Genomic DNA, 26,304 nt, shown 5'->3' with positions numbered 1-26,304 from the left:
TTCATTAGCAGGGAGCTGGATCAGAAGTGGAACCAAAGCCGGCGCTGCGGCTCAATAGGCTAATCCTCCGCCTTGTGGCGCCGGCACACCGGGTTCTAGTCCCAGTTAGGGCACTGGATTCTGTCCCAGTTGCCCCTCTTCCAGGCCAGCTCTTTGCTGTGGCCCGGGAGTGCAGTGGAGGATGGCCCAGGTGCTTGGGCCCTGCACCCGCATGGGAGACCAGGAGAAGCACCTGGCTCCTGGCTTTGGATCAGCGCAGTGTGCCAGCCGCAGCAGCCATTGGAGGGTGAACCAACGGTAAAGGAAGACCTTTCTCTCTGTCTCTCTCTCACTGTCCACTCTGCCTGTCAAAAAAAAAAAAAAAAAAAAAAAAAGGAAACAGCCAGGACAAGAAACAGCACCCATATGGGATGCCAGCATTTCAGGCAATGGCTTTACCCACTATGCCACAATGCCAGCCCCTATATTAGAATTTTAAGTGAGGACTTTCACTCGAATTAAGTCAAGGACACATGGTATTGTGTCCATCTCTGAGTCAGTTAATGAAGAGATGTCCCTGAAAACCATGTATGGGAATGATGCTAACTTGTGGGAAATAACCTGCTTCCCCACCCCCCTTTCTCCCTCAACCCTCACCCTGCAAACAGAGTATACGTTGTAGAGGTTCTGGTTTTTACGGGCTTATGGTACAGCTGAAAAGAAGGGACAAATACACACATGAGACAATTATGTGCTAAACTGCATGAACTAATTTTAAGGATTAGAGGTATTGGGGAAGTGGCTTAGTCCATTTTCTGTTGCTATATGGTTGAATATCACAGACCGGGTCATTTATAAAGAGCAGTGGTTTATTTGGTTCATAGGTCTAAAGGCTGGGAGGTTCGAGAGCATGGCTCTGGCCTCTGCTTGGCATCTGATCAGGGTCATCTTGCTACGTCATAACATGGTGGAGGGTATCACATAACAGGGCATGAGCTGTTGTACAAGTTTAGGTCTCTCCTTTTAAAACCACCAGTGCCATCAGGGGAATCCCACCCTCATGACCTCATCTAATCCTAGTTAACTCCCAAGGCACCACCTCCAAATACCATTCATGTAAATTTGGCGATTAAGTTTCCAAGATGTGAACTTCTTGGGGAACACATTCAAACCATAACAGAAGGTTTTATAGAATAAGGTTTTATAGATATGACCTATACCATAAAATATATGGCTAAGATTTAAATTGGGGTTAAAAACTAGTGTGTGATATTCTTTTAAAAATTGAATATATAAATGCCTTTAGGCATACTGTTGGACCTGCCTGGTCTGTGAGTGTGCAGGCCCAATTCAGGCCACCAGTGTATATTTCAGAGACAGTGGGCCGGAACTAGGTTGAGCCTGGAGGCCTTGGGCAGTTGAGTTCATCTTTCTGAAACTTCAGTCTCTTCATTTGTAAAATAGGGATAATGGTAGAATCTTCCTCTTAATGTTGTTGCAAGGATCAGTTCGGTAGGTCTGTGCAAAGGACCCAGAACAGTGTCTGGCCCAGAGTAACGACCACAGAACTGTCCTCTCCTGCCATCATTATGCATGTGTAGGCTGGGAAAGAGGACACCAGCACCACATACAAGTGATACCTTTCTGAAAATGCCCACCGCCATTCCTGTCTTCATCCCTGTCCAGGAGCTGTATGAGACCCTAGCACAAGGCGCAGTGGGCCCTGGCCCTGATGGAAAGCAGAGGTGGGCGAGCCAGACGCCTCGGCTCAGCTGCGAAGCTGTCTCTGTGCTCTGGGACCTTCTGAGGCAGGCTCCCCAGCCAGCGCAGGCCCTGCTGGAGCTCCTGCTGGGGGAGGGTGACAGCACTGGCCTCTGGCACTGGCCTCTGCAGGAGGCACTGGTGGACCTCATTCGCAAGGCACTGCGGACTTTGCGAGGCCCTGTCTCCGGGCCTCCTGGTGTGGTGGATGCCATCTATGGAGCACTGCGGACTCTGCGCTGCCCTGCAGAGCCGCCCGGGGCTGAGTTGCGTCTCCTGTGCGAGGAACTACTGGAGGCCTGCAGGACCGAGGGGAGTCCCCTGCGGGAGGAGCAGCTGCTCAGCTGCCTGCTGCACAAGGCTGGTCGGGGCCTGGTGTCCCTGTACGGCCATACGTATGCGGAGAAGGTCACAGAGAAGCCACTGAGGACCACAGCCTCAGGAAAAGGTGGGTTTCCTTCGCTGCTTCTCCTGGTCTTTCGGTGATTCCAGGGTGCCCAGCCTTTCTGAAGTGCCTCTGGACAGGCACCTCCCATGTCACTCAGGACATCTAACAGCAGAAGCCAAGAAAAATGGAGAAGATGTTCTTTTGTTTGTTTGTTTGTTTTTAAAGATTTTATTTATTTATTTGACAGGCAGAGTTACAGACAGTGAGAGAGAGAGAGAGAGAGAGAGAGAAAGGTCTTCCCTCCGTTGGTTCACTCCCCAAGTGGCTGCAACGGCCAGAGCCAGGTGCTTCCTCCCAGTCTCCCATGCGGGTGCAGGGCCCAAGCACTTGGGCCATCCTCCACTGCCCTCCTGGGCCACAGCAGAGAGCTGGACTGGAAGAGGAGCAGCCGGGACTAGAACCGGCACCCATCTGGCATGCCGGTGCCACAGGTGGAGGATTAACCTAGTGTACCACGATGCTGGCCCAAAGATGTTCTTTTGTAAAAGCACAGATTCCTAGTGTAAGACAGGGGCGATGGGGGAAAATAAAGTGACAGCAATAGCAGGTTGAAAGAAGAGTCTTTAAGATAAAATGTAGAGATCTTGAATTAAGTGTTTAAAGAGCAAACTCTTATCTCAATTTGTTGTTGTTGTTTTGTTTTGTTTTTTAATGTAATTTTTACTTATTTGAGAAAGGGACAGAGAGAGAGAGTTGCCATCTGCTGGTTCACTCCCAGGGCTGAGCTAGGGAGTCAGGAACCCAATCCGGGTCTCCCATGTGAATGATAGGAATCCAGTCACTTGATGCGTCCCAAGGTGCTCATTGACAGGAAGCTGGCATCAGGAGCAGAGCCAGGACCCTGACCCCAGCACGCTGCTATGAGATGCCGGTGTATGTCTTAACCACTAGACCAGATATCAACCCTGCAGTTGGTTTGTCAGATGGGCACTGGCTTAGGAAAGAAGAACTCTTGGTTTCCCAGCAACCCTATCTGGTTTGATGTTCGGTCTCCCCAGATCATGCAGATCCCGAGCGGGTGATGCTAGCTGTGTTCTCCAACCCTGACTCAGCGCAGGCTTGGAAAGTGACCTTTTTCTACTGCCTGAGCAACAGCAAGCACTTCCTCGAGCAGATCCTGGTAAGTCGAGCCTAAAGCTCTCTGCATGGGACTATCCAGGGACTCTCCAGGTTCCTTCCTTCCCCATTTCTTTCACTCTCGTTTCTCACAAAGCGGTCTAATTAGTGGCGAGGCATTTGCTTCTGTCCATCTTGCAGCCCCAGGTGAGAGGAGTTTCTGCAAACAGAACCATTCAGAATTACATCTGCCATCGTTTTGTGACAGTCCTTTAGCAAGAACAAAAACGTTGAGTGTGTACAAGCTTTCTGGAGGGTGGGAGAAAGAAAAGACAAAGGCAGCTATGTGTGGCCTGGCCAACAGGGAGCTTACTTACTGTCACTTTTCCTTCCAGATTGCAAGTGAGTTTAGTTTAGCAGGTTCATCAGCCTCATCCTGTGTGCCATGGGCTATGCTAGGAGCTAGGGTAACAACCAAAGTCAGTTGCTTCCTTTAGGGAGCTTATACCCCACTGTTGTCGTGAACACTTGTTTTGTTCAGCTGGCCACTTCTATCGTCAGAAATCTCCCTGCTGTACTAAGAAGCTCCTTCCCTAATGAGCAGCAAGCTAGAACTCATTCCCTCTCATCCACACAGCTGTCTGTAGCAACCATCTTTGGCTTACAGGTAACAGCACTAACACTGCTCAAAGAGGAGGACTTCCCAAGTCTTGGCTGCCTGTTGGATAGAGAATTCAGGCCTCTGCGTCACCTGCTCGTGCTCCTGGGCTGGACGCACTGCCAGAGCCTGGAGTCAGCCAGGCAGCTGCTGCAGACACTCCACGGGACCCAGGTAATTCTCACTCTGTTCTCCAGGCTGCCTGGAAAGTGAGTGGCCTGCGCCTTTGGGTGTAGGCAGAAGTCAGAGTCCTAAATTGGTCACAGCCTCTCACCCCAAGAGCCCGAGTCAGCATCTCTCTCTTTTCCCATATCGACGCAGGAGCAGGGCTGTGATGAGCTCCTCAGGGATGCCTGTGAGGGACTGAGTGCTCACCTGGAGGTCCTGGACTGGTGTGTACAGCAGAGCAGGTATGGCCCTGTGCAGTGAGCCCCCTGCTGCCGTCAGGCACGCTTGGCCCTGGCCCTGTGGTCTTCTCAGGACATTGTCCACACACATGTTTTTAGTTGACCAGCTGTTAAACCAGGAAAAAACCTGAATAATGGTTTATCTCTGCTGTGGCCGTTGAGTCAGAACTAGAGGATAATTGCAGGACAACAGTAGAATAATAGCTCCCGTTTCCTGGATGTCAGCATTACTCTTATCTCTTTACATGAATAATACCACTGAATCCTCACAGTAACGCTGTGATTGGATGCCAATATTACTTTCATTTTAAGGATGGAACAACTGAAGCCCAAGGGTGTTAGTAACTTGTCCAAGGTCACACAGCTAAGCGTCATCTGTGTTCTTACGTTGTATGTTATCCCAGATCACACTTTGATTCAACAAATGCTTCTTGAACTATATGCAAGGCCACACGTGTCCCTGAAAACTTAGCCTTGATCTACCTTGTTCTTTATCTCCCCTGCCAGTACTTCCTGAAATAGAGTGGGCAGAGAGAGGAGAGCAAGGGCCCCTTACTCAAAGTAAAGCCAGAGAAGCCTGTGTCGGTTAGAAGCTGCAAAGGGTGGAGTCAGGCCACTTCCTGGTCCTTTCTAGATAAGTACATCTGACTTGATGGATGTATTTCCCTGAGAGAAGAGAAATGTCACACTCTATTCCAGACTAACTAAACGTAGTATCTGGGGAAGTGAAACCTGGGGTGTACGGGCCAGAAAAGAACAAGAAGGAAGAGAAATGTGTGTCCTCAAGGAAATAAAAGAACCTCTCTCCCCTTCCACCCTCCTGACTTTCCCTTTCAGCAGCCCCATACCAAAGAGAGAGCTCTTGTGTCATTTGCATGCTGGAGACAGCCACTCCGTGCTCTACTCTCTCCATCACCTTACAAACCTTCCAGCCCTCAGGGAGGAGGAGGTTCTCAAACTCTTACAGAAGGTGCCAGCCAAGGACCTCCAGCAGGAGCCTGGTGAGTAGTGAGGGAATGACCTGGCCAGGAGTCCCTCTCAGCACTGACTTGCATGTGTCTCTTCCAGGGTCCAGGTTTATCTGGATGTTATTGTGATTGCTGGGATGTGTCAAGAGGGTGGTCCAGCAAGTGCCCTCTAACTTAGGGCTGTTTGCCCCAACCAGACTTTAGGGTGTAGGGGTATTCACCCCCTTTTCTTGGGGAGGTGCAGGGAATCCTGTGAACAGAGATCCGTATCTTTTGTCCTGAGCCATCTCAGTGAGGTGCGTCATGCTTCCTAAGCTCTCTCTTTGCTCTTGTTGCACCTTTCTTCCCTCCCATGTCTTCATAGTCTGATGAAGAGATGAAGATTTACACTAAAGACTTGCCTCAACCAATAACAAAGCCTTGTTTTAATCTGAGATCTTTGCATCAAATCCAAGACCCCATCAGCAAGCCCTTTGTGCTTCTAAAAAAAATCCCATCATTGTATAGCCACAACCTGCCACACAGGCCAGGGAGTTTTGCCATTGAGGAAAAAAAAATCTTTCTCATATTTTTCCAGAAAGACAGGCAACTCATTAACAGATTGCCTTAAGGACCCCGATTTCTGGTTTCTACATTTAAAAAATAAATAAATAAAAGCCTTCCAATGTTTTAAATCTAACCCCTGGTGACCCAGTGAGATACGCTTGGTTCCTAAACTGGAAGAGGCAAACAAGGTCGGAGCTAGAGTGAGGCAGGAGAGGCATTTCAGGGTGCAGAATTGAAGGAGACCCTCGCTCTGATGCTTGCCAGACCTAGGCCTGACTAGTATCCCGGTACTGCCCTGCTCAGGTCGTGAGATATGCAGAAAGGAAGTTGATGGGGGCTGAAGGCTGATGCTGACTAGAAGGAAAGGCCTGAAAGGGATACAGTCAGACTGACAGGAAGGAGAGAGGGGTAAGAAGCTACAGGTTGGACCTGCAGATATGGCATCTCCTCTTTAGCCAGTCCTGGAGCCCGCGCAGGAGAGAATCAACTCTGAAGGTCTGCCTGTTTCTCTCCACAATGCAGACTCCGCTGATGCTCCACTTCCTGAGCACCAGAACCGGTGTCAGAACCTGACACTCTACCAGGGCTTCTGTGCCATGAAGTATGCCATCTATGCCCTTTGTGTGAACTCACACCAGCACTCCTCATGCCAGGACTGCAAAGATGGCCCCTCTGAGGACCTGGCTTCAGCCACGGAGCCAGCGAATGACACCATCTCTCCCCCAGGTACGGAGCTCCCCTCATCCCTGGCAGAAGCTAGTAACATCCAATTCCCATGAATGCTGTGTGCTTACCCTTTCTGCACTAGGATTTGGGGGGCTTACTTGGTTTATGATGCCCAGGAATCATTTCACCCATTTATCAGCCTCCACGAATCAAAGGGCCATGGAAGACAGCAAGTGACTCACCCAAGTTTTAATGGAGTCTGATCACCTATTGCAATGTCTTCCATATATTTTTGGTTTTGGTAACTGCAGTCGCCTGATAAGAATGGCATTTCATAGCCACACTCCAGTTTGCTGCTAGGTATATAATTTGTGTATGTATATATTAGATGTGTATGAATATATATGTGATATGTAAACTGAAACTAGGTTTAAGAAACAATATTTACTTGTCCACATGGAGTGTACTGTCCTGTATTTTTTAGTTCAATTTGATTCTTTTAATGCAGCCCATTCAGTCATCCTGATGGGGCACAGCCTACAGTGTGGAAAACACCAACCCAATGTTGTGTCCTCTCTCATCTTTCATAATAACTTGTAACTCCCTAACTGGCCTCTGTAATTAGCATTCAGTTCTCTCTCTTTTCTAGCTTTGGGATAGGCTTCTACCTCTGTGCGTGACCGTCACACTCCATATACGCGCAATGTGCCCAGCTAGGGCCAAAGCCAGGAGCCAGAACTAAATCCAGGTCTCCCACATGGATGGCAGGAATCCAATTACTTGAGCCATCACCACTGCCTCCTAGGATTTGTATTAGTAGGAAGCTGGAGTCAGGAGCCAGAGCCAGGTATCTAACCCAGGCACTCCAATGTGGGACTTAAATGTCAACCACAGGCCAAATGCCCACATCCTGTTTTTTGACTGTTGAGTATTTCTTAAGAGATCTAGGTAGGCTGTGATCACCTTTCATGTAACAATAAGTAAAAAGAGAATGGAGGAGTGAGGAGTCTGTGTGCTGTCTTCACCCCTGGAGCTGAAATACATGGGGTGTTTGTCAGAGATGAGAAATAATATAATATTCAAAAAGTAGAAACAAAGTAAGTGCCCAGTAAGGTGGAGTTTTAGTTAAAGAAACAAAATCTTTCCACCAGTCACGAAGAGACATGGCTGAGTGTTCTCTTCTGTTCTCTGTAACCCAAGACCATTTAGTCACGAAAGGCTGGAAAAATGAACTGATGTTGTGGAAATGTTCAAGGGTGGCAAGCACTGTTTCTCATGCTTGCATTCTCTCTCTTCTCTTCTCTTTCGCTGGCCTCTTCATGCCTCCTTAGGTGCCTCAAACCTGTTCTCAACATACCTGGCCAGGTGTCAACAGTACCTGCGCAGCATTCCTGACGTTCTGTGCCTGGAACTTCTAGAAAACATATTCTCATTGCTGCTCATCACCTCCACTGATCTCCACCCAGAGCCTCACTTGCCTGAAGACTACGCCGAGGATGATGATGTGGAGGGGAAGGGCCCCTTGGACTTGAGGTCCCCATCAGAGAGCCCCCAGCACACAGGACAGCCCGAGAGGAAGTCGGAACGAGGTTCCCTGGGAGGCCCCAGGAGCCTTGCTTGCACGACACCAAGCTGTCTGAAGGCAGAGCCAAAAGACAGTCCCCCAGGGCCTCAGAGCCACAGCTTCCTGGACCTAAAGCACTTTACCAGTGGGCTCAGTGGGTTCCTAGCAGATGAATTTGCAATAGGGGCCTTCCTCGGGCTTCTCCAGGAGCAGCTGGATGAGATCTGCAGTCACGGGCCCCCTGAGAAGCCAAAGATGCCAGAAGGCCAGAGCTGCTCTGGAAGTAGAGAGGGACTGCAGGGCCGCCTGCACCGCTTCTCCAAGGTTCTCTCCGAGGCCCAGTGGAGATACAAGGTGGTGACAAGCAACCTGGGCTCAGGTGAGAGGAGGGAGCCGCCCTGGTGGGTGCAGACAGTGGGGAGGGGCAAACATCCCAGGATTTCAGAAGAGAGCTGGAAGTGCATGTGGGTACCAGCATAACTCAGGAGCTTTCACCATGGCAACCAGCGTCAGATCCCCAGGGAACTCATAGCTCAGAGTCCAGTGTAGATCTTCTCCTTCCAGCTCCCCCAAGAGGCAGGTCAGTCAACGTTGACCACTCTCCTTATGTCCCACTGGGTTTGCTGTTTCAGAGGAGCAACCTTCCCGAAGATACCGGCCCATTGCCACGCGGCACCCTAGTCTCCGCCGGGGTCGTCGGATGAGGAGGAACCGGACAGGTAATCTTGTCATGCTTCACTCCCATACGCTAGACAAGTGATGTATTATTGCCACTTGGCTAGCATTCTGTAAGACAAAACACATGGTCAAAACAAACAAAAGTGTTGTGAAATTACCCTAGTCCCACACCTTGTTAATTTTTAACTTACCCTTCCAGAGAGTTTCCAGGCAATGCACTTATATCCTTTTATTTGTACAGATGCATCATACTATAAATATCAAGAGCTCATTTCACTCACTTACTTTATATGAGGCTACTTCAAGGTATTCCTGGAAAAATGAAATTAAAAGACAAGTTTAGCCATGGGCATTTAGTGAAGCAGTTAAGACACCTGTTTCCCATATCAGAGTACCTGAGTTTGCAACCCAGCTCCTGACTTCAGCATCCTATTAAGGCATACTCTGGGAGTAAGTAATAATAGGTAGCTTAAATAATTGGGTTCCAGAAACCCACAGGGGAGACTTGGATTAATTTCCTGACTCCTGGCTTTGGCCCAGCCCAGCCATTGCAAGCATTTGTGGGAGTAAACCAGGATATCCCAGAATATCTAAGTAGTTAGCTAACTGGCTATCTCTTTCTATTTCTCTTTCTCTATTTATTTATTTTTTTTATTTGACAGGTAGAGATATAGACAGAGACAGAGAGAAAGGTCTTCCTTCCGTTGGTTCACTCCTCAAACGGCCACTATGGCCGGCGCTGCGCTGATCTGAAGCCAGGAGCCAGGTGCTTCCTCCTGGTCTCCCATGCGGGTGCAGGAGCCCAAGCAGTTGGGCCATCCTCCACTACCCTCCCGGGCCACAGCAGAGAGCTGGACTGGAATAGGAGCAACCGGGACTAGAACCCGGCGCCCATATGGGATGCCAGCGCCGCAGGCGGAGGATTAACCAAGTGAGCCACAGCGCCAGCCCCTCTCTATTTCTTTTTAAATTTAAATTTTAGAAGTTAATTATTTTGGTGAAAAAATACAAAAATCCATAGTTTTTTCACACTTTCCATGAACTTTTTGAAGTATCCTTCTATTTACAGATGTATCATATGAAATATTGAGAACTTCTTTCACTTATCATTTTAAAGTTTTAGTGTTCCATTATCATATATACCTTGTGCATGAACATTTAAGTTGTTTCCAGCTTTTTGTTACTATAAACAGTGCTACAGTAAACAACCTTGTACCTATCTGGACAAACTTATATGAGTATAGAATAGGTTCCCAGCAGCAGAATTCATAGGTCAATGGTATGTAGGTATACAATATAAATAGATATTCCAAGATGCCTTGAAAAAGGTGGGCCACTTATATTTCTCCAGCTGTATGTGTGTGATTGTCTATCTCCATATATATCATCGATGAGTAGTGTCAGATTTTTCTAAGTCATTGCCAGTATCATTAACACAATAATCCTGCAATATTGCATTAATAATTTTTTTAGATTGAGAATGAATGTTATTGGACATTTATATTTATTGGGCATTTATGTTTTTCTGTGAACTGTCTGATCACATCTAAGGACCATTTTTCTTTTGAGTTTTCTTGTTGCATTACAGAAGCATCTTTATATACAGTACGGAAAATATTTTGTGATTATGTGCCTAGTTTTTCCCTGTTTTACTTTTTGACTGTTGATGGGTTTTCCCTAAAGTAATTTAATACAGGAGCATTATGCATGAGTACAGTATTAAATTTGTAGATAATCACATTTCTGCTATGGTCTTTGGTGCTGATCTTCTAAATGATTAGTTTCCTGTGTGCTGAGCATTATTAAGTCTCTCAAAGGAGGTACATGAGGCATACACCAAACCTTTGCCTTCAAAGAATTTGTAATTTACCTCTATAACTAGTAAACATGAAAAACTTGCCCTGAATTGAGGCACTGCCTGAAACAGAAGAAATCTCTTGGAAGGGGATATTAGCCTGGTTCCCAAAAGTTAGGGAAACAGATTTCACAAAGGAGTTGACACTTGAACCCCACTGAAGCCTAAGTGGGCTCTAGCTAAGTGGCTACTAGAAAGGGGATCACACTGGGTAGAGTGGAAGAGACCCTGCAAGAAACCTGGGAAGCTTCAAGGCTGAGTCACTGAGATCCTTAAACTGCTGAGTTAATAGGTTTGGGTCAGAAGGCAATGTTTGCATCCACTTGACCCATCCAGCCTAAGAATCTGCAACCTATCATCTCTCTCCTGCAGTTTTCCCTCTATAGGGCAGGCTAGGGGCCGACACTGTGGCATAGTGAGTAAAGCCACCACCTGTAATGGTAGTATTCCATGTGGGCACAAGTTTGAATTCTGTCTGCTCAATTTCCAATCCAGCTCCCTGCTAATGCACCTGAGAAAGCAGCAGAAGATGGCCCAAGTGCTTGGGCCCTTGCACCCATGTGGGAGATCCAGAAGAAGCTCCTGGCTTCAGCCTGTCCCAGCGTTGGCCATTACAGCCATTTGGGGAGTGAACCAGCGGATAGAAGACCTCCCCCCACCCTCTGTATCTCTGCCTTTCAAATAAATAAAATAAATCTGTTTTTTTAAATATAGATGAAAGTGTATACACTTTTTTTTAAGATTTATTTATTTATTTGAAAGGCAAAGTTACAGAGAGGCAGAGGCAGAGAAAGAGAGAGAGGTCTTCCATCCACTGGTTCACTCCCCAAATGGCTGCAGCAGCCAGAGCTGGGCCAATCCAAAGCCAGGAGCCAGGAGCTTCTTCCAGGTCTCCCAAGCGGCTGCAGGGGCCCAAGGACTTGGGCCATCTTCTACTGCTTTCCCAGGCCATAGCAGAGAGCTGGATCAGAAGTGGAGCAGCTGAGACTTGAACCAGCACCCATATGGGATGCCGGCACTGCAGGCAGCAGCTTTATCCGCTATGCCACCCACAGTGCTGGCCCCACAAATCTTTTAAAAAAAGAAAGAGAGAAGGAGAAGGAGAAAGAAAAAAAAAGAAAAGAAAAGCAGCCCAAACAGTGAGCCAAGGGGACTCATGGGCATTCTAGCCCTCATGACTGTGGCAAGGGAAAATGAGCCTCTAGCACTTAAGGAAAGCTGATGTTGACAAACTTTTCCTCCAGGGCTTTGAATTCTGTGGTCTTTGGCAGGGTGGGATTTAAACTTTCATTCTCCACTTTTTCAAATATGAAAACATTGTTTTCTGTATGCTTTATTTGTCATTTCATTGTGAACATAATCATTAGTCTTGGGTTTTTTTTTTTAATAACAAATGCAACTTTTTTAATTATTTGAGAAAGACTAGCGAGGGCTCCCAGTCGCTGGTTCGCGCCCCCAGATGCCTAAAACAAAGCCAGAATCCAGGAATTCAATCCAGGTCTCCCCATGGGCAGCAGAGACCCAGCCACAGGAGCCATCACCACCACCTCCCAGGATCCACATCAGCAAGAAAGCGAGGATTAAGAGCGGAGCCAGGACTCAAACCCAAGTGCTCTGATAGGGATGCAGGCATCTTAACTGCAAGACCAAATGCCTGCCCTCGTCTTCTGTGTCAGAAGGTGTTGTTGGTGCTGTTCTTTTTTAGAATATTTCTAGCACTTAGTGAGCAGAGGATAGCTGCTGACTCGTAGGAATCATTTGAAAGCTGCCAGGGTTTGAGACCCCTAGGTTGGAAACTACTGGTATAGGCTATGCCGGGTCAGCACTGGGGCCATGTTAAATCTACCCTCGGCCCTTGCCGTAGAAGGAGCAGTGAGTATATAACCACCTGTTAGTCTCTCACTCTGCCCAGATCTTGGCCTTGAAGCCAGCTTCATGCTTCCTACACTCGAAAGACGTGGTAATTGATTTCTTCTCTTCTTTCTAATACGTCTAGATGGCCGAGACCGAAGTTCCAACCCATCCCTGGAAAGCACAAGCAGTGAGCTGAGCACCAGTACTTCAGGTACGCAGCCACCTGCCAGCTGCCACCTTGCAGCATCTTTGCCCTGACACAGAGGTGCACGCACCAAGATGCAAAGCCAGGACTGAGCAGCTCGTGTCTGTTCAAGTGGCTTGGTGCTGGGGTGGCCCAGCAGACCAGCTGGGGAAAGGGAAAGGGCCATTTCCCTCCCAGTGGAGTTAGCCATCTTCAGAGAGAAAGGGGACGAGCCAAGGGTGGGAGTCGGAACTTAAGTCTTGTTTCCCAACATGGCAGCATGAGTTTCCCCTTCATGTGGAGGGGGAAAAGAAGCAAGACCCATTTACAGACCTTTTAGAGGGAGTCAGAGGAGATAAGCACTCTTCGGGGGGTGGTAGAAGTATAGTTTCTGCTCCATTTCTGTAGCTTCCCTGTCCCCCCACAACCCTGTGTCCCCACAGAGGGAAGTCTGAGTGCTGCGAGTGGGCGGAATGAGCTGGAAGGCCGGCTGCAGCCCCAACCTCATAGTTCACTGCTCCCCATGATGTTCTCCTCGCCGGAGTCCCTGCTCGCCTCCTGCATCCTTCGCGGGAACTTTGCAGAAGCCCGTCAGGTAAGAGAACCCTCACCCGGCTCTTGTCATAGTGAGGATTGCTGAGCCAGCCCCTTGCTGGCTGTGGCTGCCGTACCTCTGTAGAACTGGGTGTGTGTGCAGCCAGGGCCATTGGGAGGGAGCACTTGAGGGGCCACCTGGAGCAGGAGAGAGTGTGTGTGCAGGCCCAGTCCTCAGCACTGCAGGTTCGGGGACGTTGAATCATTGGTGTTGTTTATATAAACAATGTCTTTTAACAAGATTAAAAAAAAATTCAGCTGGAATCCTACCACTTCAAAACATTGGACTGTTTTGTTTCTCTCCTTGTACGCCTTCTCACATGTTTTTATAAAGGTAAAAATCATGATGAAGACCATTTTCTGTGGTCAGTAGAGCACTCAGGCAATATACAAGAAATCTAGTGAGCCAGCCGGCTAGGATGTCCGTGTTGTGTCGGGAAAGTAGCAGCAGAGAGGTAAGCAGAATGAGTCATAGCCTCTCTGAGCTCTCATATCCGCCTTTGAAACCGGAGTGAAATAGAGTGTAATACCTGCTTCTCCTGCCTTGTGACAATGCCAAGAGGGGTATACGCGAGTTCTGAGAAATACAAGCATCGTCTACTGCTGTTTAACTTAATCACATGAAATACCACCCTTCTAATTCTGAAAACCCTCTTGCTGTATTGATGACACTTACGCTGGTCCCTTTACTTGTAGGTAAAACATTTCCTGTCATATGAGTTCAGTGGTTGAGAAATAAATCTGGGAGAAACTTGGATGATAGGATATTTTCGCTTAACTCCTGCTGATCATTTTAGATCTCATACTCTGATGATGATACTAGTTGTTATCCTCTGCAGAGACAGGACCTCCCCAACCTTTCTGGAACCCAAAGCCAAAGGAAATTGACTGGACTCCCATGATTCTTTTTCCCCAAGTGTCCTCTACTTCTTTGCCTTTCCTGGGGCTTTTATTCTCTTCTCTTTTTTTTCAATAAAAAATTTATCTTTTAGCCAGTTTACAGAATAATTTGTGCATGTTATGAGAAAATTCCAGAAAATAGAAACAAAGAAATCAAGAGTTTTTTAAAATTCTGTTATATAGAACAACCAATATTAAAGATAAAGTTTATTTTTGGCCAATATTATTCCAAAATATATACAGAGAGACTTTGAAAGGTTCCTGGAAAAAGGAAATTAAAAGATAAGTTTATTTTACACAAGAAAATTTTGAAACCCATGCAGAGTTTTTTATAATACGCATTTTCCAGGAACTTTTTAAAGATTTTTTGTATAGCTAAGTCAAAAAAAACTTTATATTGTCACTTTTTTTTACATTATGATATAAATATTTGCCTTATAACTTTGAATTTAGTAACCTTATAATAGTTTGATCAAATAGCTGTTTTTAACCATTTTCCTACCACTCAACATTTAAATTGTTTTCAGCCATTTAATAGTTGGAGTAAATCATGCCAAAGTGATGGCCTCTAAGCATTATGGCTTTTGGATTATCTCCTTAAGAACATTCTTCACAAAAATTACTGGTGAGGGGGAGGCTTTTGGCATAGCAGTTAAGACACCATTCATACCACGCATATCTCACACTGGGGTAACTGGGTTGAAGTCCCAGCTCTGCTTCCAATTCCAGCTCCCTAGTAATATACACCCTGGAGACAGCAAGTGATAGGTCCCTGTCACTTACGTGGGAGAACTAGATTGAGTTCCTAGCTCCTGATTTCAGCCTAGCCCAGCCCTAGATGTTGTAGCATCTGGGGAGTGAAGCAGTGGCTGAAAGACCTCTTTCATCTGTCTCTCTCTGCCTTTCAAATGAAAAATAACTAATTGACAATTTCTTTAAAAATTACTGCGACAGAGGTTGGCACTGTGCTAAAGAAGGTCTTGCCTCCTCGTGTGGTACTAGCATCCAAAGTTTTAAGTTCAGATCCCAGCTGCCTCACTTGCAATCCAGCTCCCTGCTAATGCACCTAGGAAAAGCAGTGGAAGATGACCCAAGTGCTTGGGCCTCTGCATCCATGTGGGGAACCTGGAAGAAGTTCCTGGCTCCTGGCTTTGGGCTGGCCCAGCCCCAGCTATTGTAGCCATTTGGGGAGTGAATCAGCAGATGGAAGATCTCTCTCTTATTCTCTCTCTCTCTCTCTTTCTCTTTTTGTATCTTTCAAATAAATAAATCCTTTTTAAAAATTACTGGGACACGGTTGGGGCGCCAGATTCTGTCCCAGTTGCTCCTCTTCCAGTCCAGTTCTCTGTTGTGGCCCGGGAAGGCAGTGGAGGATGGCCCAAGTGCTTGGACCCTGCACCCGTGTGGGAGACCAGGAGGAAGCACCTGGCTCCTGGCTTCAGATCGGCGCAGCTGTAGCGGCCACTTGGGGGGTGAACCAATGGAAGGAAGACCTTTCTCTCTGTCTCTCTCTCTCTCACTGTCTAACTCTGCCTGTCAAAAAGAAAAGAAAAAAAAAACTGGGACAAAAGATAGAAACATTTTTAAAGCTTTCTAGGTTACCAGACAGCCTTTCACACAATTGGGACAGTTCCTTCCATGGGACCCCAGGGATTTATTTTGACACTTCGTTATTGTGATAGGTGCAAAATGGTATTATCCTTACACTCCTAGGTTACTGGTTATGTAAGTTTCTCATGAACGTACCATGAATTTCCTCTAAAATCACCTGTGTGTCTGCCTGTCTTCCACTAGGCTTTTGGGGGTTTTCCTACTGCCCTTTATGAGTTATTTTTAAGACTGACCTACTATTTTAACATTCATTGCCCACCTGGCCCTATAAAATAGACAGTGTAGGACCCACCAGGGTTTGATAATTGGCAAGCTCTCCAGTCCACCCCACGCTCCTCCCCATCCCGTGACAGGTGGTGTTCATGTTCAACCTGAAGTCCTCGCCCAGCTCGGGGGAACTGATGTTCATGGAGCGCTACCAGGAGGTGATCCAGGAGCTGGCCCGGGTAGAACACAAGATCGAAAACCACAGCTCAGATGGCGGTAGCAGCACCATTCGGAGAACTGGCAGTGGCCGCTCAACTCTGCAGGCCATTGGTAGCGCGGCAGCCGCAGGTCAGGCTTCCCTACTGCCACCTGGGGTCAGGGGGCGGGGGGAGAAATGCCCACGTCATAGGGGAGCAGTCCCCGCACCCCCATCTTGACCACTGAGCCCCTCTTGCTCTTCCTCTCCATGCCGTTGTTCTGAGGCTGGGAGAGAGGGCTGTCATGACAGGGTTAAGCAACTCCTTCTCCTGATAGAAGCGGGAGTTAGAGGCATTCTAACCCCCGGCTTTTTGTTCCACTGCTGGGTGTCCAGGGATGGTATTTTACTCCATCTCTGATGTGACCGACAAGCTGCTCAGCACCTCGGGAGACCCCATCCCCACGCTCCAAGAGGACTTTTGGTTGAGCACCACTCTGTTGGAGCCCAGTGCTCCCCTGAGAGAGGTGCTGGAGGATCTCAGCCCCCCCGCCATGGCTGCCTTTGACCTGGCTTGCTGTCAGTGCCAGCTCTGGAAAACCTGCAAGCAGCTCTTGGAAACAGCCGAGCGGCGCCTGAACAGCAGCCTCGAGAGCCGGGGTGAGTGTGCTGCTCCGGCTGCGTGCCTACTTCTCAGACAGGGAGGGGGCGTCTGAGAGTTGCCAGCTCGTACAGGAAGAAAGTAGTTTTGGGGGGTAGGAGGACAAGGGGAAAGGATCAATTAAATTTCTCTTGATGTGAAGGTGAGAGCACCTCTTTCTTTTTTTCTTTATTTTATTTATTTGAAAGGCGGAGAGAGAGAGAGATCGACCTTTTATCTGTAGATTCACGCCCCAAATGGCCACAATGGCTGGGGCTGAGCCAGGCCAAAGCCAGCAGCCAGGAGTTTCTTCTGGGTTTCTCACATGGATGCAGAGGCCTAAGCTCTTAGGTTGTCCTCTGCTGCTTTCCCAGGCACATTAGTAAGGAGCAGATCAGAGTGGAGCAGTGAAGCAGAACTGGAACATGAACCAGTGCCCATATGGGATGTTGGCGTTGCCGGTGGCAGCTAAACCCACCATGCCACAGTTTGTTTTCCTGCTTGCTTGCTTTTTTTTTTTTTTTTTTTTTTAAGTTTTAGTTATTTAGTTGAGAGGCCGAGGCAGAGAAAGAGATATCTGCCATCCGCTGGTTCTCTCTCCAAATGGCCATAACAGCTGGAGCTGAGCCAATCTGGAGCCAGGAGAGCCAGGAGCCTCCTCCAGGTCTCCCACATGGGGCCCAGGGACTTGGGATCCTCCGCTGCTTTCCTAGGTGCACTAACAGGGAGCTGGATCAGAAGTGGAGCAACCGGGACACGAACCAGTGCCTACATGGGATGCCGGCACTGCAGGCCGGGGCTTTAACCCACTGTGCCACAGCACTGCCACTCCACTCCACCCCCGCTTTCTTAATAGAAATAGCCAGCTGCAGTGATTTGAGAAAGCTCTTTTCCAGTATATAATTTAGTACAAGAATGAGATACATTAAAAATCACATGAGTGGAATTTGTGCCTTTAGATTATATGTTCTCTCTTTGGTAAACCTCATTTCTTAAAAAAAAAAAAAAAAAAAATGCCCAACTTGCTGGGGGCAGCAATCTCATGGAGATGCCAGAGAGTCTGAATGTGCTCCAGTTGACAGGTGGGTTTTCTTGCCAGAGGTAGTCCTGGGACCTCAAGCATGAAGTAGGCCAGGTGTGGTGGTTGACACTCAAAATGGAGCATCCATTTCCTCCTTAATACGGGACAAGACAATCACAGACAGGACAGAGGGTCAAGTGTTTGGCTTAGCAGTTAAGACAGACTTCTTATTAATGTGCACCCTGGGAGACAGCAGCTAGGTCCCTGCCAGCCACATGGGAGGCTTGTATTGCATTTTTGGCTCCCAACCTCAGTCCAGCTCAGTCCTAACCACTGCAGGCATTCAGGGAGTGAACCAGTGCATGGCATTTCTGTGTCTCTCTGCCTCTCAGATAGATAGATAGATAAACTCTTCTAGCAAAAATCTAGGACTGAGTATCTGTCTCTGAAAGGAGCTTACTTTTCTTTGCATCGCTTTGTCTCTCATCTGTCTCCAGGCCGACGGCCAGACCATGTTCTCAACGTGGATGGCATTCGAGGTTTTCCACTTGTCCTTCAGCACATCAGTAAGATTCTCAACTACCCACTTGTGTCAGCTGGACAAGCTAAGTCAGGTGTGCTGCGTTGCTCCCTTATTTCTTCCCTCCCCCCCCCCACCCCCGGACTTGGAACGCGAAAGCCAGCAGCAGACCACACTGTGTCTTTCTCACTTGCTTTCCACAGAGAGCCCAGAAGAAAAAGGAGGAGGCCCTCCACGGCACAGCATCATGGAACTGCTTCAGATGTGCTGGCCCAGCCTCACTGAGGACTGTGTTGCCAGCCACGCCACCATGTCCCAGCAGCTGGATCAGGGCCTACAGTCACTGCGAGAGGCGCTAGAGCTGCCAGGTACAAGGCAGTGGACTTGGAGACAGGAAAGCAGATAAGGGCTCAACTGGGGGAATAAACACCCGAGAGCGAAGCAGCACTGGGGACGGAGGCTTAGGACTCAGGCAGCCTTTTTGTTGGCCAGAGCATAGCTCATCGCTTCACCTGGCTCTGCACCTCTCACTCCATCTGCTGATTCATTTTGCTCGTTCATAATGAGAAATGCACCCAGCAGGCACACGGTAGCTGTTGATCAACAATTCCCCCCAAAGATGGCTGTGCTCTTCTGAAAACTGTTCCACGCCAGAGATACCAGAGGGTGCAAACAGAACATGCACTCTGATTGCTCCAGACTGGAAGTTCTGCCTGGGCGAGAACCACCTTAGGGTTTTCTATCTGCCTTGTAAGCGTAGCTCCCAAGATGGTCTGTGGGGTGTGTAGGAGGCCTGGTTCACATAGCAGGTCAGAAATGGACCCAAAGCTGGTTGCCCAGACAAAAGCTTATGTCGCTTCTGCTGTTACTCCTCTCAGAGCCCAGGGGTACTCCACTCTCTTCCCTGGTGGAGCAGGCAGCCCAAAAAGCTTCTGAAGCCGAGGCCCACCCTGTGCGTGTCCAGACTCAGCTCCTCCAGAAAAACCTGGGCAAACAGACCCAAGCAGGCAGCAGACAGACTGACTACATGGGCACCTTCTTCAGTTACTGCAGCACCCTGGCTGCCGTTCTCCTGCGGAGTTTGAGCTCTGAGCCTGGTAAGTAGCAAGAAAGAGGAGAAGGAGTCATGAGTGTGCTGCAGGTGCTTAGGGCAAGGAAGAGCAAGTGCTTGATGCAGAGGTCCTGCGTGCTGCAGCAGCGAGGACACTAGATTTGTGAGACCTTCCCCCGTTACTCAGCTCTGTTCGGCTTTGCACTAAGTGCGCTTGTACGGCACACGAGAGTACTCAGCAGTTCTGATGGAATTGGTGATTGAAAGCTGTCTGTCAGACCCTGATGGGTTTGAAGACCCAGCAGAGGAATGCAGACTCTGTTGTGAGCACCAGACGCTTCCTTGAATCCACTGAACAAGTATTGGTCGAGCATTCCTAATAAGAAAATCCAAAATCTGAAATGCTTCCAAATCCCAGACTTTTTGAATGACAATATGATGCGATGAGTAGAAAATTCCACGCCTGGCCTCATGGGATGGGTCCCAGTGAAAACACAGGTGCGCTGTAGATACTGTGATGGAACAGGCACTTAGCAGCTGTTAATGACACGCACATCCCACACTGGAGAACCTGGGTTCAATTCCCATCTCTGGCTCCTGATTCCCGCTTCCTACCAATGCAGACCCTGGTGTGAATTGTGATCCCAGCTTCTGGCTCTTGCCCCAGCCCAGGCCCAACTGTTGTGGGCATTTGGGGGGTAAACCAGAAAAGGAGATCATCATCTGTCTCTTTCTGTCTATCTCTCTGCCTCTCAAATAAGATTTTCAAATTATTTAAATAAATAAAATATTATGTAAAATTACCTTTAGGCTATGTGTATGGGAGAACTCCAAAAAGTTCAATGAAAATTAAAAGCTATAGAATTAAAAGATAATGTTATTGTGGTATACAAAAATTTGCAATCTTTATGTAGTTTTTTCCTTTTTTAAAGTTAGATTTCTTTTTTTAAAAGCTTTGTTTATTTATTTGAGTGGCAGAGTGACAGAGAAAGAAAGAAAGTGAACCATTCATTGGTTCACTCCCCAAAGTGCCATAATGGGAAGGACTGGGCCAGGCAGAAGCCAGCAGCCAAAAACTCCATGTGTGTGGCAGGGGGCCTAAGTACTCAGGCCATCCTCCATTACTTTACCAGGTGCATTAGCAGGGAACTGGACTGGAAACAGCAGCCACTCCAACATGAGATGCCAGATGCCACACCACTGTGACACAAAGCCAGTCCCCATATTTTTGCAATTTTTTCTTTCTTTCTTTTTTTTTTTTTTTTTTTTAAGATTTACTCATCGATTTGAAAGGCAGAGTCAGAGGGAGGGAGAAACAGAAAGAGAGAGAAACTTGCATCCACTGGTTCACTCCCCAGATGGCCGTAATGCCAGGGCTGGGCCAGTCTGAAGCCAGTAGCTTCTTCCGAGTCTCCCACATGCATGCAGGGACCCAAGGACTTGGGCCATCTTCCACTGCTTTCCCAGGTGCATTAGCAGGGAGCTGGATCAGAAGAAGAGCAGCCAGGATGAGAACTGGCACCTATATGGGATGCTGGCACTGCAGGTGGTGGTTTAACCCCCCTATGCCACAGCACCGCCCCTCCCCCACCATCTTTTCTTAAAATGCTGTTTCCATGAAATTTTTGAAGACCTCTATGCATGAATTTCAAAGTTTTAACTGAAAAGTTCTGCCTTTTAACTCCATTTTTCACAGATTTTTTTTTTTTGGAGTACTCACATACAATGTGTATTTAAGACATAAATGAATTTTATGTTTAAGTTTGGCTTCCATCCCCAAGATACCCTATTATGTATAGGTAAATATTCCAAAATCTGAAAACATTTCAAATCCAAAACCACTTCCGTTTCCAAGCATTTTGGATATGGGGTACTCAGCCTGCACTGTGTGCATTTCCGTCCTGTTCAAGAAAGCAAGAGTGAGCTGTCTGTGGCCATACCTGCGCACCGCAGGCCATCTGGGTGGGAGGTCCTCAGAGCAGTGGTAAGGTGTACATGAACTTGTAGTCAGGGTTGTGTTGAAAACACCCTCAACATAGAATGAATCAACAGAAGGGCTCACTTTTTGTTAATTGATTCTGAGTAACCATGATTGGGTAATCAATCTGTGTTGTCACAACAAAGGTCACTTTGTCTGCCTTTACAGGTCACGTGGAGGTCAAGGTAGGAAATCCCTTTGTTCTCCTACAACAGAGCTCCTCCCAGTTGGTGTCACATCTCCTGCTCGAAAGACAAGTTCCCCCAAACAGGTAGGAGCCACCCCTCTAGGAGCTGGCCAGGGGCCTCCCTGATTACTCCATTAAGGAGTAATCCCAAAGGCTCAGTGGGGCTGTGCTTGGGGCCAGCACAGAGGCTGGGTTTCTTCCATAACTTGCTTTTGCCTCATTTCTTTGTCTCTCTTGCCATCTCTGACATTTGTATTGTAGATAATCAAAGGTGAATCTTCACATCAAGATAGGCAAAAATTCAGACATTTGACAATACCAAAGTTGGTTAAGCTGTAGGAAAACCAGCATTCCCAGAAATTGCTGGAGGATGAAGGGTGGGGTATAAATTATTACAGCCCCTGTATGAAATCAATTTGCAATATCAGCTAAAATTATAAACTCGTGTGCCCCTTTACCTGCCAGTGCATATTGGGAAATTTATTGTGCAGTTTGATTATGAATGTGAAAAGTGAGGTATGTGCAAAATCATTTTATTACAGCCTTATATCAGAAAACCCATTGTTGACTAATTGGAAACAAGTTAGTTTTCATCCACATGATGGAGTACTACACAGCTATAAAACTGAATGGAGCTCCTCTTTGTAGAGGGACATGAATGGGTCTCCCAGATTTGTCGTTAAATGAAAAAGCAAGGGCCAGAGGATGTGTTTAATAGATTAACTTTTATAAGAACTCTTAAGAGCACTTACTGTCATTTGCTTGTGTAATCACAAAGAAATTGCAAGATAGGGTGATTGTGCCTGCATATTCAGACCTTGCACGCCCTCTGCTTCACTCCCTGCAGGCTGGCTGCCCTTCTGGCCGGAGAAGGTCTTGGCCTAAGTGTGCCGCAGGTCATCCTCAGCTGCTGCTGCGAGCCCCTCGCTCTTTGCTCTTCCCTGCAAAGCCAGCAGACGTCATCCCTCCTGGCCCACCTGGGCGTCCTGGCCCAGCAGCACACCTCCCGTTGCCTGGGTGATCTCCCGCTGCCCACACCGAGCTCCCCGAAGCCAGCCGAGAACCCCCCATTGGAGAGAAAGCCTCACTCTTCCCCAAAGGATTCTTCACCCTCAGCTCTCACCTCCTCCACTTTGGCCTTCCTTAAGTCCCGCTCAAAGCTCCTGGCGACGGTGGCCTGCCTGGGGGCCTCCCGGGGGTTAAAGGTCACCAAGCCCACCTTGTCCTGGAAGGAACTTCGCGGCCGCAGGGAGGTGCCTCTGACCGCAGAGCAGGTCGCCCGAGAGTGTGAGCACCTTCTGGAACAGTTCCCTATGCTGGAGGCCGCACTCCTGGTCACCTGGGAGCCCCTACGAGGGTCCTCTGAGCAGGGACAGCGTCTGGCAGCGAGTCTCTGTGGTCGGCCCAGTCTCTCTCCTGTCCTCCTGGGCCTGCATTCTCCCCTTGCCCTGGATGTACTCACTGAAGCCTTCCAGGAAGCCCTGGTGGCCAGAGACTGGCCCCGGGCCCTGCGGCTCACGGAAGTGTATGGGCGAGACTCGGACGACCTGAGCAGCATCGAGGATGCCGTGCTGAGCTGTGCCGCGGCCTGTGGTGAGCAGAAAGCTGTGCCTCCCTCCTCCCCTAGAGGCAGGAAAAACCATGTCCAGCACTGCGTGCAGCCCTCACGGTCACTCTAGAGAAGAGTACCACCACAGGCTCATGTGACAAAGGCTTAGAGGGAGCAGGGAACTTGCTGCGGTGGGCTGGAGCGTAGAACTAAGGCTGACTTTAGAGTGGGCACTCAACGGATAACCAGTACCAGGGGGCTTCAGCAAGTTAACAGGAAAACGGAAGTAACAGATAAGCTTGGGGTGGGCATTTGTTGCGGTGATGAAGATGCTGCTTGGGAGGCCCACATCCCGTATCAGAGGGCCCGGGTTCAAGTCCCAGCTCTGCTCCTAATTCCAGCTTCTGGCTGCGCTCACCCTAGAGGCAGCAGGTAATAGCTCAAGTTTTTGACTCTCCGCTGCCCACATGGGAGACCCAAATTGATTCCTTGGCTCCCAGCTTCAGCCTGACCCCAGCCCTCACTATTGCAGACATTTAAGGAAGGAACCAGAAGATGGGAGATCCCTCTGTGTCTCTCTGCCTATCAAATAAATAAAAATAAGTAAATTAAATTTTTTTAAAAGATAAGCTTATTTTAGCATGAAGAATTTTGGAATCCTTGCATAAAAGGGATCTTTATTTAGAGCTATGGGAAATATGCATTATGAAAATATTACACGATTTCCAAAATTTTCGTGCATCAAAACAAAGTTACCAATTCCATTTTTCCATGAGCTGGTTGAAGTGTGTTTCTATTCTTAATGCTACATGTCAGAATCACTGTGAAATTTTTATTAACTACAAATAATCTGAACTCTAGGCCCAAAGGGTCAGAATGGGGTTCAGACAAGTGTTTAAAACAAGGCCCTAGGGCCGGCGCCGTGGCTCACTAGACTAATCCTCCGCCTGCGGCACCGGCACACCAGGTTCTAGTCCCAGTCGGGGCGCCAGATTCTGTCCCGGTTGCCCCTCTTCCAGGCCAGCTCTCTGCTGTGGCCCAGGAAGGCAGTGGAGGATGGCCCAAGTGCTTGGGCCCTGCACCCGCATGGGAGACCAGGATAAGTACCTGGCTCCTGCCATCAGATCAGCGCGGTGCGCCAGCCACAGCGCACCAGCTGCGGCGGCCATTGGAGGGTGCACCAACGGCAAAAGGAAGACCTTTCTCTCTGTCTCTCTCTCTCTCTCACTGTCCACTCTGCCTGTCAAAATAAATAAAATAAAATAAAATAAAATAAAATAAAACAGGGCCCTACATCCTTTTTCTGTACAGGACTTAGTCAGCCACACAAACTCCATTGCAGTGCCCCCACTCTGCCATTGTACATGAAAGCAGCCACAGTTGCTACGTAAAGCAAAGAGTGATAGAAGACTTCTAAAAATGGACTGTGAGCCTGCTGCACAACCCTGATTTAAAAGCTCCCCAGGAGATCTTGATGTCTAACTAGAGAGGAAAGTCAATGAGCTGCAGCACTCTGCTAGGACAGCAAGTGTCAAGTGCACTGTAGGGACTGCCTTTGGGGTAGGGGCCTGGCTGCCCCTTGGAAAGAAGCAAATCCCTCCTGGAGAAGGTGAAGAAGTCCACTGGCTGGCATATGGGATTCACTCCGTGCAGTCAGCTCCAAGATCAGATTTGTGAAGTGGGTTGTGGGGGCTCTGCTAAATCATAACAGTAGGATGTCCAGGGGGTGGGACTAGTTTACCTGAAATAACTTTCTTACCTGGCACAGACTAGAGACTGCGAGAAAGCTGAAGTACCACCAAGGTGAGTCAGTGCTGTACTTGCAGCAGGCCAGAAGGTAGAGAGCTTCATCTCTTCCTTCCCTCTCTTTCCTCCTTTCCTTTTCTTTCTCCTCTCCTTCCTCCTTCCTGCCTTCTCTCCCTTCTGAAAGTCCCTAGACTCATGTTTACACAAAAGGGAAACACAGGGTAGAGCATTTCCTCTTGTCGTGTAAGGGTCCCAGGTGCAAAAACAAGATAAGGTCACATGGATCTTAAGGATCCTCCAAGCTTCCATTTTATGAAATTGAACAAAGCCCTGCTCTTTAAAAAAATTATTTATTTAAAAGGCATATATATATATATATATATAGAGAGAGAGAGAGAGAGAGAGAGATATCTTCTGTCTGCCGATTCACTCTCCAAATGTCCACAACAGCCAGGACTGGGCCAGGCTGAAGCCAGGAGCCAGGAACTCTTATCTGGGTCCCCCATGTGGGTGGCAGGAGCTCAGTCACTTGGGCCGCCTTCTGCTGCTTTCCCAGGTGCGTTAGCAGGGAGCTGCATCAGAAGCAGAGCAGCCGGGACTCCGATGCTGGCATCTCAGGCAGCAGGTTAACCCACTGTGCCACAAAGCCCTTCTAAGAAGTTAACCTGAGTCCTTGAGCTATCCTGGTACCAAGTTTGTGCCTCTGGCTGTCTTTTTTTTTTTTTTTTTTTTTTTTTTTTTTGTCTTACAGAAAAAGAAGGTTGGCATTATCTGTTTGCTGTGAAGGACGCAGCTCTGAGAAGTCGGCTGGCCCTCCTGTTTGTGGACAGGTGGCCTCTGGACTTCTGCCTGGAGATCCTGGCCTACTGCATCTCAGACACAGCTGTTGAAGAGGGACTGAAGTGTGAGCTGCAGAGGAAGCTGGCGGAGCTGCGCGTGTATCAGAAGGTAAGGGCCATGGCATCGAGAGGAAGGAAACAGCCTCTTCATACAAAGGAGGATTTAAAGAAACAGAAGCCTGGCCGGCGCCGCGGCTCACTAGGCTAATCCTCCGCCTAGCGGCGCCGGCACACCGGGTTCTAGTCCCGGTTGGGGCGCCGGATTCTGTCCCGGTTGCCCCTCTTCCAGGCCAGCTCTCTGCTGTGGCCAGGGAGTGCAGTGGAGGATGGCCCAGGTGCTTGGGCCCTGCACCCCATGGGAGACCAGGAAAAGCACCTGGCTCCTGGCTCCTGCCATCGGATCAGTGCGGTGCGCCGGCCGCAGCGCGCCGGCCGCGGCAGCCATTGGAGGGTGAACCAACGGCAAAGGAAGACCTTTCTCTCTGTCTCTCTCTCTCACTGTCCACTCTGCCTGTCAAAAAAATTAAAAAGAAAAAAAAAAAAAAAGAAACAGAAGCCTGAACCTGGATTTTGCTCTGCTTATGTTCTGAGATGGACAGCAAGGAGGCCTCCTATCGGTTTCTTAGGATTTTAAACATGTG

General features: G+C 48.3%; 1 protein-coding gene across 6 annotated transcripts in view; it reads left to right on the top strand.

The window, feature by feature from the left end:
• ZFYVE26 (zinc finger FYVE-type containing 26) overlaps positions 1-26,304 on the top strand; it is a 76,739-nt gene that overhangs the window by 12,875 nt on the left and 37,560 nt on the right. For 2 of the 6 annotated variants that reach the window (XR_016226489.1, XM_002719561.6), the window contains exons 5-22: positions 1,666-2,188; positions 3,187-3,308; positions 3,912-4,076; positions 4,224-4,312; positions 5,147-5,310; positions 6,346-6,549; positions 7,821-8,432; positions 8,686-8,772; positions 12,583-12,651; positions 13,068-13,219; positions 16,083-16,284; positions 16,529-16,792; positions 18,291-18,407; positions 18,517-18,681; positions 19,192-19,410; positions 21,511-21,613; positions 22,377-23,122; positions 25,576-25,772. Coding sequence is in view for 4 of the 6 variants with exons in the window: in XM_002719561.6 (XP_002719607.3) it covers positions 1,666-2,188; positions 3,187-3,308; positions 3,912-4,076; positions 4,224-4,312; positions 5,147-5,310; positions 6,346-6,549; positions 7,821-8,432; positions 8,686-8,772; positions 12,583-12,651; positions 13,068-13,219; positions 16,083-16,284; positions 16,529-16,792; positions 18,291-18,407; positions 18,517-18,681; positions 19,192-19,410; positions 21,511-21,613; positions 22,377-23,122; positions 25,576-25,772 (4,200 nt within the window). In the remaining 2 variants the exon portion in view is untranslated. The remainder of the gene's footprint in view (positions 1-1,665; positions 2,189-3,186; positions 3,309-3,911; positions 4,077-4,223; positions 4,313-5,146; positions 5,311-6,345; positions 6,550-7,820; positions 8,433-8,685; positions 8,773-12,582; positions 12,652-13,067; positions 13,220-16,082; positions 16,285-16,528; positions 16,793-18,290; positions 18,408-18,516; positions 18,682-19,191; positions 19,411-21,510; positions 21,614-22,376; positions 23,123-25,575; positions 25,773-26,304) is intronic. The other 4 variants (XR_016226490.1, XM_017349400.4, XM_070065134.2 and 1 more) reach the window with 3 other exon arrangements.

The sequence above is a fragment of the Oryctolagus cuniculus genome, chromosome 20, assembly GCF_051225735.1.
Source record: "Oryctolagus cuniculus isolate XC-2025 breed Fujian yellow rabbit chromosome 20, ASM5122573v1, whole genome shotgun sequence".
Taxonomy (NCBI): domain Eukaryota; kingdom Metazoa; phylum Chordata; class Mammalia; order Lagomorpha; family Leporidae; genus Oryctolagus; species Oryctolagus cuniculus.
Note: the sequence above shows the minus strand (reverse complement) of the source record. Positions and strands in the feature narration are given on the sequence as shown.